This window comes from Mobula hypostoma, chromosome 11, assembly GCF_963921235.1.
Source record: "Mobula hypostoma chromosome 11, sMobHyp1.1, whole genome shotgun sequence".
Lineage (NCBI taxonomy): Eukaryota > Metazoa > Chordata > Chondrichthyes > Myliobatiformes > Myliobatidae > Mobula > Mobula hypostoma.
Genome location: NC_086107.1, coordinates 109732369 through 109748660, shown reverse-complemented (window position 1 = coordinate 109748660; position 16292 = coordinate 109732369). Strand labels below are relative to the sequence as shown.

The 16292-nt window shown below is 42.8% G+C and overlaps 1 protein-coding gene across 4 annotated transcripts in view; it reads right to left on the bottom strand.

The window, feature by feature from the left end:
* Positions 1-16292, bottom strand: part of scaf1 (SR-related CTD-associated factor 1) — an 81018-nt gene that overhangs the window by 47708 nt on the left and 17018 nt on the right. For 3 of the 4 annotated variants that reach the window (XM_063062847.1, XM_063062848.1, XM_063062849.1), the window contains 3 exons: positions 11113-11239; positions 2994-3115; positions 171-246 (listed from right to left, as the gene is read on the bottom strand). In XM_063062847.1, coding sequence (XP_062918917.1) covers positions 171-246; positions 2994-3115; positions 11113-11206 — 292 coding nt within the window. In that variant the 5' untranslated portion in view covers positions 11207-11239. Of the gene's footprint in view, positions 1-170; positions 247-2993; positions 3116-11112; positions 11240-12656; positions 13318-16292 lie in introns of those variants that run through there. The other variant, XM_063062850.1, reaches the window with a different exon arrangement.

The following is a 16292-nucleotide window of genomic DNA, read 5'->3' as shown; positions in this document are numbered from 1 at the left end:
CACTCTTGAAGATACTGACTTTCTAAAATTACTCTGAATCTATCCAACTTAACTGGGCTTACTCAGGGCTGGTGCGAAATACGAGTAAACAAAAAGAGCCCAGATTCCATCTACAAAGTAGACTTTCCAACATTTCTACTTATTTAAACTAAAAGGACATTGACGGATACCTCGCTGGCACATCTTCCCACAGTCATTTGGTTCACGAATGGCCACGTTCATGCCTCTTAAGCACTGCAGGGAGTTCTGAAATGTAAATAAGTTTCAATTAGCAGAAGATGAAATGATGCTGTCAGGTCATTTGCATTCATCCAGAATGCAGAGGTGACCTCCATGCTATTTTGCGTGGTAGCACTCCTCCCCCCAACCCACTTTACTTCACAGTGCCTGATGTTACCGTGAACAAGAACATGTTAATAGCCTTCAGTGCCAATCACTGCTTAAATGAGAGGTCTTTAGACCCAGATGTCCTACTCCAGAGGATGGAGAACAAAATCTAACCTAATGCTCCCTGTCCACTACTGACAGTGCAATGTAGTCAAGGAAGTGCTGTCTTTCAAATTAATTCAAACACGAGGACGTCTGCAGATGATGAAAATCCAAAGCAACACACACACTAAATGCTGGAGGAACTCAGCAAGCCAGGCAGCATCTATAGGAAACAGTAAACAGTTGACATTTTGGGTCGAGACTGGAAAGGAAGAGAAAATATAGGTAAGAAGGTGGGGGTGGGGGTGGGGGGAGGAAGAAGTACAAGGTGGTAGGTGATAGGTGAAACCAGGAGAGGGGAAGGAGGTGAAGTAAAGAGCTACTTTCCCTCCTTCCCTTTCTTCCATGGTCTTCTGCCCTTTCCTGTCAGATTCCCCCTTCTCCAGCCCTTTATCTCTTCCACCAATCAACTTTCAAGTTCTTTACTTCACCCCCAATGAGAACAAGACATGACCTGGGTGACGGGGGTCCTTAATGATGGATGCCACCTTTTTGAGGCATCAAAATATTGTGTTCTGATTTAGTTGCCTCTTTATAGGAGGCTTTAGAGAGGGTGCAGAGATTGACCAGGATACCACCTGAACTAGACAGCATGACTTACGAGGATAAACTGGGGATTTTCTCTGGAGTGAAGGAGGATGAGAGGCGACTTGAAAGAGGTGTACAAGATGATAACAGGCACAGAGAGAGTGGATAGTCAGATTTTTTAACTAGGGTGGAAATGGCTAATACGAGGGGGTATAATTTTAAGGTGATTGGAGAAAAGTATAGGGGATAGAAAAGTACAGAGGTAGGTTTATTTACGCAGAGAGTAGTGGGTACACGGAATGCGCTGCCAGGGGAGGTAGAGCCAGATACATTAGCGGTATTTAAGAATTCAAGATAGGCACATGGATGATTTTTAAAAAAATGGAGGGCCTTGTAGGAGGTTAAAGATGGTTAAAAGGGCCGAAAGCCCTGTACTGTGCTGTAATGTGTTATGTGTTATGTTCTATGTTCCACAAACAGCAATGTGATAATGTCAAGACAATCTACTTTAGTAACATTATGTCTGCATTGAGACAGCATGATTACAGTATCAGTGAGTAAAGAGATCTGAGACAGTATCTGAAGGATAGTAGTGAGGAGGAATAATCAGAATATCAAATTCAGATAATCAGCAGCTATATTTCATTACGAGTTTGAGATTTGGCAAGTCACCGAAGTCTGCAGAAAATTCGACAGATGTACCATGGAGAGCATTATGGCTGTCACATCACCGTCAGGTATGGAGGGGTCACTGTACAGGATCAGTAAAAGCTGCAGAGATTTATAAACTCAGCTCGCTCCATCATGGGCACTAGCCTCCCCCACCATCGAGGACACCTGCAAAAGCTGATGCCTCAAAAAGGCGGCATTCATTCAGGATACCCACCACCCAGACATTCCCTCTTCTCATGACTACCATCAGGGAAGTGTACCAGAGTCTGGAGGCACACTCAGGAACGGTTTCTTCCCCTCCGCCATCAGATTTCTGAACAGTCCATGAACCCATGAACAATACCTCAACACTTTTGCACTGTTTTTTAAAAATATTTCGTATTGTAGCTTATTTTATATATTGCACTGTTCTGCTGCTGGAAGGCAACTAATTTTATGACATGAAAACAGATTCTGATTCTGATTCAAAGCCAAATATTGTGGGCAGAAATTATAAGTAAAATTAGAAATGCTGGAAAGGATCTTTCAACAACCTGACATATTAATTCTTCTGGCTGCTTGTCAACACAGTACTAAAGGAGTTGAGCCCATTTTAATCTTCTGGACTAAGAATGGCTAGTTATGCACAAAGTAGTAACCAAAAGTAAAATTCTCAGCTCAGCAAATTAACCAGTTAACACCTGGGGAGAAGTCAAACCTTCCGTCCCATGCCTACTACACATCAGGACATAGCAACACACATAAATTGCTATAGGAACTTAGCAGGTCAGGCGGCATCTATGGAAGTGAATAAGCAGTTGACGTTTCGGGCTGAAACGCTTCTTCAGGACACGGCTAACTGTATCCAAGTCATTTGGTATATTTAAAGCCGAAGTTGATAGGTTCTTGATTAGTAAGGGGAGTCAAGGTTGTGGGGAGAATGCAGGAGAATGGGGTTGAAAAGGATAATAAATTAGCCATGATGGAATGGCAGAGCAGACTCAATGGGCTGAATGTGCTCCTATGTTTTATTTTTAATAATATTTTGATTGAAATATTGTGTGGAATAGGCCCTTCTAGCCGCGCCACCCAGCAACCCCCGATTCAACCCCAGCCTAATCAAGGTACAATTTACAATGACTAATTAACCTACCACTGGTACATCTTTGGACTGGGGAGGAAACTGAAGCACCTGGAGGAAACCTATGTGGTCACGGGGAGAATGTACAAACTCCTTACAGGCAGTGGTGGGAATTGAACCCGGGTCGCTGGTACTGTAAAGCGTTGTGCTGACCATTACACTACCGCTCTGCCCTCCACCTTACCTTAACCTGCTGTCCACATGGCGAATCTCTGCAGTTAGCTTGCGGAGGTGTGCCGCACTCAGACCGATTATTGTGCGTGCTCTGCCTCAGCGGCTGTGGGATCAGGCGTACCTGCTCAGCACCTGTAGAACATGGAAACAATGCACAGTTTTAGAATAATTCACTGCGATTCCAGAACCTTCATGATGAAACATCAGGTCCCCTATGTCAGTGGTCCCCAACCTCCGGGCTGCGGACCGATACCGTTCTGCGAAGCATGCAGGGGTGCAGCGGTAGCCGGGATGCACCCAGCACATCTTCAAGAAAAAAGCCGAAATAAACAAGTGTGCCGGGCGGCACCTGATTAATTAGGTTGTTTATTTCGGCTTTTTTCTTAAAGATGTGCTGGGTGCGTCCCGGCTACCACTGCACCCCTGCAAGCTTCGCAGAACGGTATCGGTCCGTGGCCCAGAGGTTGGGGACCACTGCCCTATGTTAGTAGTTCATTTAAAACATTTCAATACAAAAACCAGCAAACGAACAAGGGTAAGCAAAACTGATCCAGGAGGTCTAATGTAGAAGGTGCGTTAGACAAGTTAATATAACATAGAGGTAGAAGTTAAATTTACCCTTTTATTTGTGAAAAGTACCAGAGAATAGTGGATATTGCTCGAGGTGGAGGTTCAGGGACTACACAAGGGCAAAAATATTGCAGGTGATGGAAATTTGGAGTAAAAATAAGATGATCTTTGATGAAAGATCACGAACCTGAAACGTGAACTCCATAGATGCCCTGACTGAACATTTTCAGTGTTTTCTTCGTGTTACAGAAAAGGGTCGTTCAATAAAGCTTGTCCACCAATCTGTGTTGCCTACAGGTCTTCTCCCTCTAGTGTAACCATCTATTGCTTTCCTCCTGATGTGCTTTTCTAGCTCCCATTAAAAATACCCAGTTTATTTGCCTACCCTATTGTGGAGAGTTCCATGTTCTCACCATCCCGAGGTAATTTTTTTTTACTGAGTTCATTTCCCACCCCACTTATAATTAGCTTCAGTCGTGACTCAGTTAGCAGCATTGTTGCCTCCAAGTCACAAGGCTGTGGGCTTGAATCTCACTCCAAAGATCAGAGCGCAAGGATCCAGTCCAACACTCCACTGCAGGACTAAAGGTGTGTTAAACTGTTGAGACAGCTATTGTCTGGATGAGATTTTAACCTGAGGACCCCTTATTCTCAGGCGAACAGAAAATAGTTCACTGCATTATTTCAAAGACCAAATGGCTTAGGGATTGAATTGTCATTTTCTAAAACAGATTATTTGCTCAATATGATGATCCTTCTTGTGTTTTTGAAGAACAGTACAGCAAGGGATTAGGTGCTGCGGCCCACAATGTCCATGCTGAGCATGATGCCAAATTAACCTAAACCCTTCTATATCCCTCTATTCCCAGCATAATCAATGCCTATCTTAAACACGAGAAAATCTGCAAATGCTGGAAATCCAAAACAACGCACACAAAATGCTGGAGGAACTCAGCAGGCCAGGCAGCATCAAAGGAAAAGAGTAAACAGTTTTGGGCTGAGACTCTTCTTCAGCACTGGAGAAGTAGGGGAGAAGTCAGAGTAAGAAGGCGGAGGGAGGGGAAGATGAAGAACAAGGTGATAGGTGAGAGGGGTGGGGGGGAGTTGATTGATGACAGAGATAAAGGGTCGGAGAAGGGGGAGGAGCACCAGAGGGAACTTCCTCCAGCTCTTTAGTTCACCCGCCCTCCTCCCCTGGTTTCACCTATCACCTGCCACCTTGTTCTTCTCTCTCTCCTCCTCCCATCTTCTTACTCTTACTTTCCAGTCCCGAAGAAGGGTCCCAGCCTGAAATGTTGACTGTTTACCCCTTTCTGTAGATGCTGCCTGGCCCTCTGAGTTCCTCCAGCATTGTGTGTGCCCCTGTATCAAAGCCTCTTGAACACCACTATTGAATCTGCTTCCACTGTCGCCCATGGCAGGGTTACATTGCAATGTGCACACCAGTTTCCACCTTACCACAGCGACTACACTTCCAAAATACTTCACTGCAAATCACTTCGGAACGTCCTCAAACGCTTTACAGAAATTAAAGACTTCAGTATAATTTTTTTTTAAACTTCTATTATATCCATATACAGCCTGAGTGTATCAGAGAAACATTACTACAATTCTTATATACTTGTAATATTTACAATCATTTCTTTTTGCATTACTAAAAATGTTCTGAAGATTTGGTGGCTTTATACCCAGACTATCCAAACTCAGATTGTCAGCCAGTTGAAATAAGGAGAGAAGCTTAACAAGGTTAATTCCATGGGAATTATGCACTTTACGAGAGTCATAGAAAAAGTACAGCACAGAAACAGGTGCTTCCACCCATTAAGTCTATGTCAAAGCCATTTAAATTGCCTACTCCCATCGACCTGCACCGGGACCATGGCCCTCCATATCCCCACCATCCATGTACCTACCCGAACCTCTCTTAAATGTTGAGCCTGCATGCACCACTTACACTGGCAGCTCATTCCACACTCTCACGATCCTCTGAGTGAAGAAGTTTCCCCTCAGGTTCCCCTTAAACTTTTCACTTTTCACCCTCAACCCATGATCTCTGATTGTAGTCCCACCCAACCTCAGTGGAAAAAGCCTGCTTACATTTACCCTATCTATACCCCTCGTAATTTTGTATACCTTTATCAAATCTCCTCTCAATCTTCTACGTTCAAGCAATAATGTCCTAACCTATTCAATCTTTCCATATAACTCACGTGCTCTAGACCTGGCAACATCCTTGTAAATTTTCTCTATACTTTTCAACCTTATTTACATCTTTCCTGCAGGTAGGTGACCAAAGCTGCACAGAATACTCCAAATTAGGCCTCACCAATTTCTTACACAACTTCAACATAATGTCCCATCTCCTGCATACAATACCTTGACTTATGAAGGCCACTGCAGCTCATAATCTGCTTCCACATATCCCCATGAGATATGTACCCATTTTACACGTTCATGTTTGAAAACCAAGGGCAAAATTATAAACCAGTGCTCATAGGTCTCATTACTCAGAAGTGTCACTAACAGATACCTTAGAGCAGCATCCTGGTTGGCCACTGAACCTTCCAAAATGACTTCAGGGTAGATGGGGGAAGTAACAATGGGGGATTGCATGGCAGAGAGAACCTTGGCACAATCAAGAGACTTTAAGCTGACCCTTACTCACTAGCCGACCTGTGATAAGCTTTGGAACATTAAAGATGCTTTCTAAACCCAAGTTTATTGCAATAGTGAGACATATTGCTTCCTTTTCTGTTCAAAAATTGGCGGTGAAGACCCTAGCTCTGTGGAACAGGATAGCACTAATAGTTGAGAGATAAAAGCTAGTCAAGATAATAGGGAAGAACTAGTTGATGCCAAGCATAGGCTCCATTTGTACAGATTTCAGAAATCAGAGGACGAGAAGGCAGGTGTTCCAACTGTGTTCTCAACCAAACAATTCAAGATTTTATTTAAAAATATTTACTTGTCACACATACATCGAAATGTAATGAAATGCATCATTAATGTAAAATCAAATCAGCAAAGGTTACACTGTGCAGCCCACAACTGTCGCCATGCTTCTGGTACAACTCACTAGCCCAAATCGTACAACTTCAGAAAGTAGGGTTTGAAATTTTATTTATTTAGAGATATAGAATGGTAACAGGCCCTTGTAGCCTAATGAGCCCGCACTGTTCAATTACACCCATGTGGCCAATTAACCTACTAACCCATATATTTCTGGAATGTGAGAGGAAACCAGAACACACGGAGGAAACCCCTGTGGTAAAGGGGAGAAGGTACAAACTTCTTATAGACAGTGACAGGAATTGAGCCCTGATTACTGGCACTGTAAAGCATTACACTAACCTCTATACTACTGTGTCACCCGGTATCAAATTAGTGAGGATTGTGCTGAGGGCAACATAGCATGCCCACAACTTACCCGTACATCTTTAAAATGTGGGGAGGAAATCGGAGCACCCAGTGGAAACTCAGGTGATCATGGGCAGAATGTGTAAACTCCTTACAGATCAGCAGGAATTGAAACCCACTGTAAAGTGATCGTGTTAACTGCTATTCCACCATGCTGCCTAAACTAAACAGCATGGTCTGCCATGACAACTACTTCAAAGAAAAGGAGATACTGGAATCAGGAGCAAGAAATAAACTGTAAACACAAGAGATTCTAGAGATGCTGAAAATCCAGAGCAACACACCTGAGACCCCTCTTCAGGACCGAAAAGGAAGGGGGGGGGAAGGTGCCAGGATAAAAAGATGTGGGGAGGGGAAGAAGGCTAACTGGAAGGTGATAGGTGAAGCCAGGTGGGTGGGAAAGGTAAAGGGCTGGAGAAGAAGGAATCTGATAGGAGAGGAAGAGTGGACTATAGGAGAAAGGGAAGGAGGGGACCCAGGAGGAAATGAAAGGCAGGTGAAGAGAGGTAAAAGGCCAGAGTGGGGAACAGAAGAAATGGGGAGAGGGGAAGGAATTTTTTTTTTAACCGGAAGGGGAAATCATTATTCATGCTCTCTGGTTGAAGGTGACCCAGATGGAATATATGGTGTTGCTCCGGCACCCTCAGGGTGACCTCACCTTGGCACAAGAGGAGGCCGTGGACCAACATGTTAGAACGTGGATGGGAATTGGAATTAAAAAAGTTTCGCCACTGGGAAGTTCTGCTTTTGGCGAACAGATTGGAGGCGCTCGATGAGGTGGCCCCCCCAATTTACGATGGGTCTCACCAATCATTGGGAGCACTGGACATAATAGACGATCCCAGCACATTCACAGGTTAAGTTTTGCCTCACCTGGAAGGACTGTTCGAGGCCCTAAATGGAGGTGAGGGAGAAGGAAATAAGCTGAGGGACTCAGTGGCTGGGCAGCATCTGTGGGGAGGAAAGGAATTTTTGACATTTCTGTCCACAGATGTTGCTTGACTTGCAGAGTTCCACAAGAAGATTGTGTGTTACTTCAAATAAAATTTCCTCACTGCCCTGCCTGAAACAGAAACAACTGGATTGATTTTTTTTTAAGATCAGTAGCAGGAATGTTAGCTGTCTAACCTACCAATTCCTCTTCATCCACCCACCCTCCCTCCCTCAGTGTGGATGCCAAAACTTGTTGCAGCATTCAAACCTAGCTTGACTTGGAGGTTAATTTCATTAGGGTGTTTACCAGTGCTCGGTGAACCGGTGTTCAGCCCCACTCATCCGTGTCAGCCTAGTTTCCCCATTTGAACCCATCCTGTCTACCTGCGTTTGACCTGTCTCCCTCTCTCCTTGCTTCTACCATTGGGCGGGAGGTGCAAGAGAGTCTTGGGACCCACACCACCAGGTTCAAGAACAGTTATTGCCCTACAACCATCAGGCTCCTGGGGCCAGAGGGGATGGCTTCACTTGCCTCAGGGCTGAACTGACTCCATAGCCTGTACACACTTTTATGATCACTGCAGCACATTTTCTCAGTATTATTCTTTTATACTTTTTTATGGTTTTGAACACTGGATGTTGGTTGATCTTTACATAGGGCCTTTTTAGGGATTCCATTGTATTTTATTATTTTCCTGTGGGTGCTTACAAGAATATGAATTTCAAGGTTGCGAAAAGATAGAAATTTACATTGATAATAAATTCACTTTGAACATTGAACTTTATTGTTAGATTTAAATCCTCATCATCCTCAGCTCGCAGCACCGTTCACCACAAACACTGCACCAGTTCCAGAAGATGGCTGATTATTGCAGGTAGAGATGGCCAATAAAAACCTCACCTTGACAGCGACGACCCTATCCCATAACTAAATATGTGCTCAGTGCTGAACCATGTCTTACTATTTGTGCCATTTGATCCGAGGTCTGCAATCATCGACACAGCACTGAACTGACTAACCTTGGTGGCTGTGGCTGGTCTGGCTTTGCTCACTGGTGGCTGTGGACTCCCTTTAGGGGGCTCTACAGATTGATGTTTAGCGTCTTGCGTGTTAAATGTTCACTCTTGCGGTTTGCTTGAGCTGTTTTTTCCCTCACATCTGATGTTCTTGTGTGGGATTTTTTCTTAAAACTGTTTCTATGGTGTTTCTTTGTTTCATGGCTGTCTGCAAGACAACAAATCTCAAGGTTGTATACTGTATACCCTACTTTGATAGTAAATAAATGTACTTTAAAATTTAGGAGAGTTTCAGCAAATTTAGTACCAACCAAATCAAATTCACCTGAATGGAATTGGACATCAAGCCTGAGGTGTCTCACATGTTGCTCCTGACATCCAGACTTGGAGTTGCGCCAACCGTCACGGTAATGTTGCAGTTAGCATGACTCTATCACAGCTCAGGGCGTCAGAGTTTGAGGTTCAATTCTGGTGCCGTCTGTAAGAAGTTTGCACGTCCTCCCTGTGGAATGTGTGGGTTTCCTCCCACAGTTCAAAGACGTACCGGCTGGGAGGTTAATTGGTCATTGTGAATTGTCCTGTGATTAGGATGGGCTTGAATCGTGGGTTGTTGTGGCCGCATGGGCCAACTCCACATTGCATCTCTAAATAAGTAATTGTTTAACTGATGCTTAGATTCTGTTGACATGCTGTGCTTAAAATTAACAGGGTCAAAAGTTTGAAAAGGAGGATGTTCTTCCTACACTATGGAATTTATGGGAAAGAACACAGCTTATTCAGACTACTAGGTTCACATTCATAATGAGCCTCCTTCAATTTCAAATTCAAAGTAAATTTTATTATCAGAGTACATATATGTCACCATATACAACCTTGAGATTTATTTTCCTGCGTGCAAACTCAGCAAAGCGATAGAATAGTAACTAACAGAATCAGTGAAAGATCAACTAGAGTGCAGAAGACAACAAACTATGCAAATGTAAATATAAATAAATGGCAATAAATAACTGGAACATGAAATAATGAGACAAAGAGTCCTTAAAGTGAGATCACTGATTGCGAGAACATCTCAATAGATGGACAAATGAGTGTAGTTATCCCCTTTTGTTCAAAAGCCTGATGGTTGAAGGGTAGTAACTGTTCTTGAACCTGGAGGTGTAAGCCCTGAGACTTTTGTACCTTCTACCTGATGGCAGCAGTGAGAAGAGAGCTTGAATGCAATCAAGCAATACTAAAAACACAAGAATTGGCCTCTGAGCCCTTCGAAGTCTAAGTAAATTTATTATCAAAGTACGTATATGTCACCGTATACAACCCTGAGATTCATTTTCTTGCAGGCATTCACAGTAGAACACAGAAATACAACTGAATCAATGAAAAATTACACACAAAGACTGACAATCAATGTGCAAAAGACAAACTGTGCAAATACAAAAAAATAAATAATACTGAGAACACGAGTTCTGAGTATTCAAACCTTCATCATTGTTCCGTGGGGAGCCACAGTAGCATAACGGCTAGCACAGCACTATTACAGCTCAGGGCAGCGGAGTTCGGAGTTCAGTTCTGACGCAGTCTGTAAGAAGTTTCTACGTTCCTTCCTGTGAACCACGTGGGTTCCCCCCCCCCCTCCGAGTGCTCCAGTTTCCTCCCACAGTCCAAAGACATACCAGCTAGTAGGTCAACTGGTCATTGTAAATGGTCCTGTGATTGGGCTAGGGTTCTATAGGTGGGCTGCTGGGCGGCACAGCTCGTTGAGCCAGGTGGTGTGTTCTGCGCTATAGCTCCAAAATAACTAAAAATCACCTCAGCTCAAGCTTCAAACCTAGATCATCATTCAATTAGGTCACAGTTGAACTTTACACCATGTATCCGTCTTAATTTGGGAGGGAAAGAAATATAATCTTATGTAAAATAAAGTGAAAAATCTGATCTCGTCACCAGCCGTGGTGGCTAGAGAATTGACATATCCATGACAGGAAAGCATTGAGAGGGTTACAGAACCAAGGCAGGTAGGTGGAGTTGAAGTAAAGGTCAGATCCAAATTAATTAGCTGAGGGGGGTAAAAGTTCCTCTCATCTTTCAACACTAACAGATGGTCTGCCTATGGTGGAGTTTCCCACTTGGAGAAGTAAAAGAGGAGAGCTGCATTGGGTGTTGAACAAAGTGTCGAGAGATAAAGCAAATGGTACCTCTATCTCTCTGTGATTCAGTGCACTGATCCAATCCTGCTTCATCCCCCGGAGTTTCGTTCTGCTGTGGATCCTGGTTTTCATCTTCTTCCATAATTCCGGATCAGCAGTGGCGGCACTGGCAACACTTAAAAGACAATAAGTAGGCAGTTGAAAGGATACCATGGAATGAGGAACATGTTGTTGCACTGGGACATGTCCCTTCTAGGCAGCAAAGTCTAACTGTCAAGTAAATACAGACTTGGATCAATCATAATGGTTAATGTATGAGGAGTGATGGATGGCTCTGGCCCTGTATTACTGCAGTTTAGAAGAATGAGGGTGGATCTCATTAAAACCTATTGAATATTGAAAGGCCTAAATAGAGTGGACGTGGAGAGGATGTTTCCTATAGTGGGAGAGTCCAGGACCAGGAGGTACGGCCTCAGAAGATATCCCTTTACAACAGAGATGAGGAGGGATTTCTTTAGCTAATGGGCAGTGAGTCTATGGAATTCATAGTCAAAGATGGCTGTGGAGGCTAAGTTATTGGGTATATTTAAAACAGAGGCTGATACGTTCTTGAGAATGGGGATGAGGGGGAAAATAAAAATCGGCCATGATGGAATGGTGGAGTAGCCTCGGTGGGCTGAATGGCTAACCCAGCTCCTTTGTCTTCAAAGTCTAATGGTATACAAGACCTCAAGATATAGGAGCAGAATTAGGCCATTCAGCCCATCAAAGGTCAAAAGAGTGCCACAGTAGTGTAGCAGTTAGAAAGATGGTATTATAGTTCAGGTCCTTGGGACCCAGGCATCCTCTGTAAGGAGTCTCTGTATGTCCTCCACGTGGAATGCGTGGAGGTTTTCTCCAGGTCCTCCAATTTCCTCCTACAGTCCAAAGACATACTGGGTAGGTTAATTGGTATTGTAAATTGTCCCAGGATTAGGCTAGGGTTAAATGTGAGTTGTCAGGGTTTGCAGGGCCATGTGGCTTTAAGGGCCTATTCCATGCTGTATCTCTAAATCAGGGGTTCCCAACCTGGGATCCAGTGACCCCTTGCTTAACGGTATCAGTCCATGGCATTAAAAAAAGGTTGGAAACCCCCGCCCTAAATAAAATAAATTTCACTGATATTTGGGCCACTTGGATTAGACAGTTTGGAAAATTCTTGCTAGTTTTAGATTATTGTTCAAAACCACTCAGCTTTTTAAGACGAAGAAAATTATGAGATCTCTTCAAAAAGTTCACTACGAGTCAGAGCATATACTAAATGTGACAACCATTATAGTAACAATGGCTCTTGTCCAACCCTTAAACATTACCCAGATTCCAATAATACATCTAAAAAAGCTGATCCGATCTACTTAAAGAAGCACTCATCTGCTTCTCGGGTGTTACTCACAACTTATTGCCTCAAATTACTAACCATTATCACAAGTACCGCACCATTAAACAGGTTAAGTTGCTGAGACCATAAGACTTAATTTTAGAAGAACCTTAAAACTCTATCACTGGCTATTTTGCATGGTTCAGACAATCAAAAATTATTGCTCTTTACTTACATCATGGAGCAATATTAGGACACATTAGGACACCATTGCAGTGTGGCAGCTTTGAGACCCTCAGGGGGGATTTTGGGGTCTGCAAGTTTTGTTTATTTTTTTCGTACTGGGATGGTGGGGCAGTTGATATCTTTCCTTTCAACAACTTCCATGGACTTTCTGTATTTCATGGCTATCTGGAGAAGACGAATATCAGAGCTGTACTGTACATGCGTACTTTGACAATAAAGTGAACCTTTGAACCTATTCATCTCTGAACTGTAGCAGAGGTCCTTTGCTACCACTAATTATTTTTATTAAGGATTACAGAAATGAATATTGGCACCCTAACTTCAGGAACGTCCTTGTGTTTTCACTACTCGAGCAAAGTGGAAAGTTGGAATTTACATTCCAGCTCATTTGCATTTACTGTACCTTAATTTGTTAGTACAAGTGAGAGCGAGCGCAATGATTTAGGAATTAGCCGGCACTTTGTAAACAGCAAGAGCACGGCTTTCCTTCAAAGGTCTACATCTATTGAAACCCGTGTCAGAAACGCAAGATCAAATATGATAGTATAACACTAACAAAGATTGTATTGCCACAGATCTTTCATATCAGATCGGCATAGAATATCCCATAAGCTCAGACTGAATACTGAAGAAAGCCAGTTACAACAGTTCAACTGGTCATCATCTTGTTATCAGTGGGGGGAAAAAGATGCTGCCATGTTTCTCTATAGGCTGAAGTGCCTTATTTCAGTACTGCACTTATTAGTTGTGATGCCCTAAAACATTTGAGCACTGGTAAACAGATAACATAAGCTCAGGCACTCTGTTCTATGTTCTGCTATTAGCGCATCCCTTAATTGTATATAGAGAGTGAATTTAGCTCAGATAGTGACCTAAAGCATGCACATAAATAAATTCTCATGGACCTAAATATTAATCTGTGGCCAATGGATAACATTGCTGTGCTGTATCTCTACATTTTAAAAAATGAAATCATAGGTAAGACTGATCGTCCGGAAAATTGTTCAGCTCTTCCTCGTGCATTTGACTCTTAATGACTGAGGCGTTTCCCTTCACTTGTTAGTGTTAATAATACAGAAATAAGAAATTCCTGATGCTAGACCCGAAGTTTCCTTTCAGCAGTTTGAATGTAACCCTTCCCATCCCGTCACCACAAATTGATTATCACAAACTACACAATGATATCCCCTCAAAGGTAGTACTTCATAAAGACCCCACCCACCCCAGACATACTCTCTTCTCCCCTCATTGGCATTAAGATGTAAAAGTCTGAAATCACTCACCACTAGGCTCAAGGAGACCTTCTATCCCATTGTTAATCAGAATCTTAGTCATAGAGTCATAGAAAAGCACAGCACAGAAACAGGCCCTTCAGCTCATCTAGTCCATGCCGAAACCATTTAAACTGACTACTCCCATCGACTTGTATTGGGACCATAGCCCTCCATATCCCTACCATCCACGTACCTAATCAAAGTTTTCTTAAACATTGAAATCGAGCTTGCATGCACCACCTGTGCTGGCAGCTTGTTCCACACTCTCACAATTCTCTGAGTGAAGAAGTTTCCCCTAATGTTTCCCTTAAACTTCTCGCCTTTCACCCAACCTTGTTGTAGTCCCACCCAACCTCAGTGGAAAAAGCCAGTTTGCATTTACCCTATCTATACCCCTCAAAATTTTCTTTACCTCTATTAAATCTCCTCTCAATCTTCTACGTTCTAGAGAATAAAGTCCTAAATTATTCACCTTTCCTTATAACTCAAGTCCTCCAGACCCAGCAACATCATTGTAAATTTTCTCTGTACTCTTTCACCCTTATTTACAACTTTCCTGTAGGGAGGTGACAAAACTGCACCCAATACTCCAGATTAGGCCCTACCAATGTCTTGCACAACTTCAACATAATATCCCATCTCCTGTACTCAATACTTTGATTTATGAAGAACAATGTGCTAAAGCTTTCTTTACAACTCTATCAAACTGTGACACCACTTTCAAGGAATTATAGACCTGTATTCCCAGATTCCTTTGTTCTGCCATACTCCTCAGAGCCCTACTGTTCACTGTGTAAGCCAATGTCTGATCCAATTTACTACCTCATCCTGAATGCCAAGTGACCAATCTCCCATGCGGGGCTTCGTCAAATGCCTTGCTAAGTTCATGTTGCCTTCATCAACATTCCTTCAATGGACCTCTCGTACGATGATGGACACTTGGCCTCACAATCTACCTTGTTATGGCTTTGTACTTCATTGTTTCTCTTCTCTGTGCTCATTCGGTGAATTTTACACTTAATTTTGCATTGTTATTGTTTTTCACTATTCTATCTCAATGTACTGTGTAATGATTGGATCTGTATGAACAGTATGCAAGACAAGCCTTTCATTGTAACTTGGTACATTTGACATTAATAAACCAATACTAATCTACATTCATTAATTATATTAAAAATGGTGGAGCAGACTCGACAGGCCAAAAGGCCCGATTCTTCCCCTATGTCTTATGGTCTATTTCTATAGATTTGATGAACTTACTTTGGCTTCTGGACAGCAATATCTCAATTTTAAACATCTCATTGTTACTTTTAACACCCTCTATGAATTACAACACTACAAGATCACTAACCTCTAATTCTCACATCCTATACATCTCCAATTGCAGTCAATGGGATTTACACACCTCATGACTAAAGTTTTATTTGATACATTCCTCTGCAGTACCTTAAGTCATTTTTGTAGTGTTGAAGATCCTTTATAAATACAAATTGTCCAGCACCTCGGTTCTATCTGCAAAAAGCAGGATTTCCTGGTGGCCAACCACCTTAATTCCAACATGTCAGTCTGAACTCCACTGCTGTCATGATGAGACCACTCTTAGGTTGGAGGAGCAACACCTCAAATTCTGTCTGGGTAGCCTTCAACCTGATGGCATGATCATCAATTTCTCTAACTTGTGGTATTTTTGTCCCTCCCTCTTACCTCTTCTCCTCTCCTCACCTACCAATTACCACCCCTCTTCCTTCCCTTTCTCCTACAGTCCACTTTCTCTCCTATCAGATTCCTCCTTCTCCAGCTCTTTACCTTTTACACCGATCACCGCCCAGCTTCTTACTTCATCCCCTTCCAAACCCTACATGGATTCAGCTATTACCTTCTACCTTGTCCTCCTCCCCATCCCTCCACCTTCTTATTCTTTCAAATCCCTTACTCACTCTTCCTTCAGTTAGTCCTGACGAAGGGTCTCGGCCTGAAACGTCGACTGCACCTCTTCCTACAGATGCTGCCTGGCCTGCTGCGTTCACCAGCAACTTTTATGTGTGTTGCTTGAATTTCCAGCATCTGCAGAATTCCTGTTGTTTACCTTCTTATTCTAATGTCTTTCCCCTTCATTTTCTTTCCGGAAGAAGGGTCTCAGCCCAAAGTGTCGATTGTTTATTCATTTCCAGAGATGCTGCCTGACCTGTTGAATTCCTCCAGCATTTTATTGTGTTGCTCTGGACTTTAAGCATCTGCAGAATCCCTTGAGTACATTTCATTTTTGTCCCAACTCTTCTTTACGTTTAAAGTCTCTAACTTTTAAAACCATGTGGTTCTGAGCCCAAGACTTGGAATTGTAATGAAAGTTA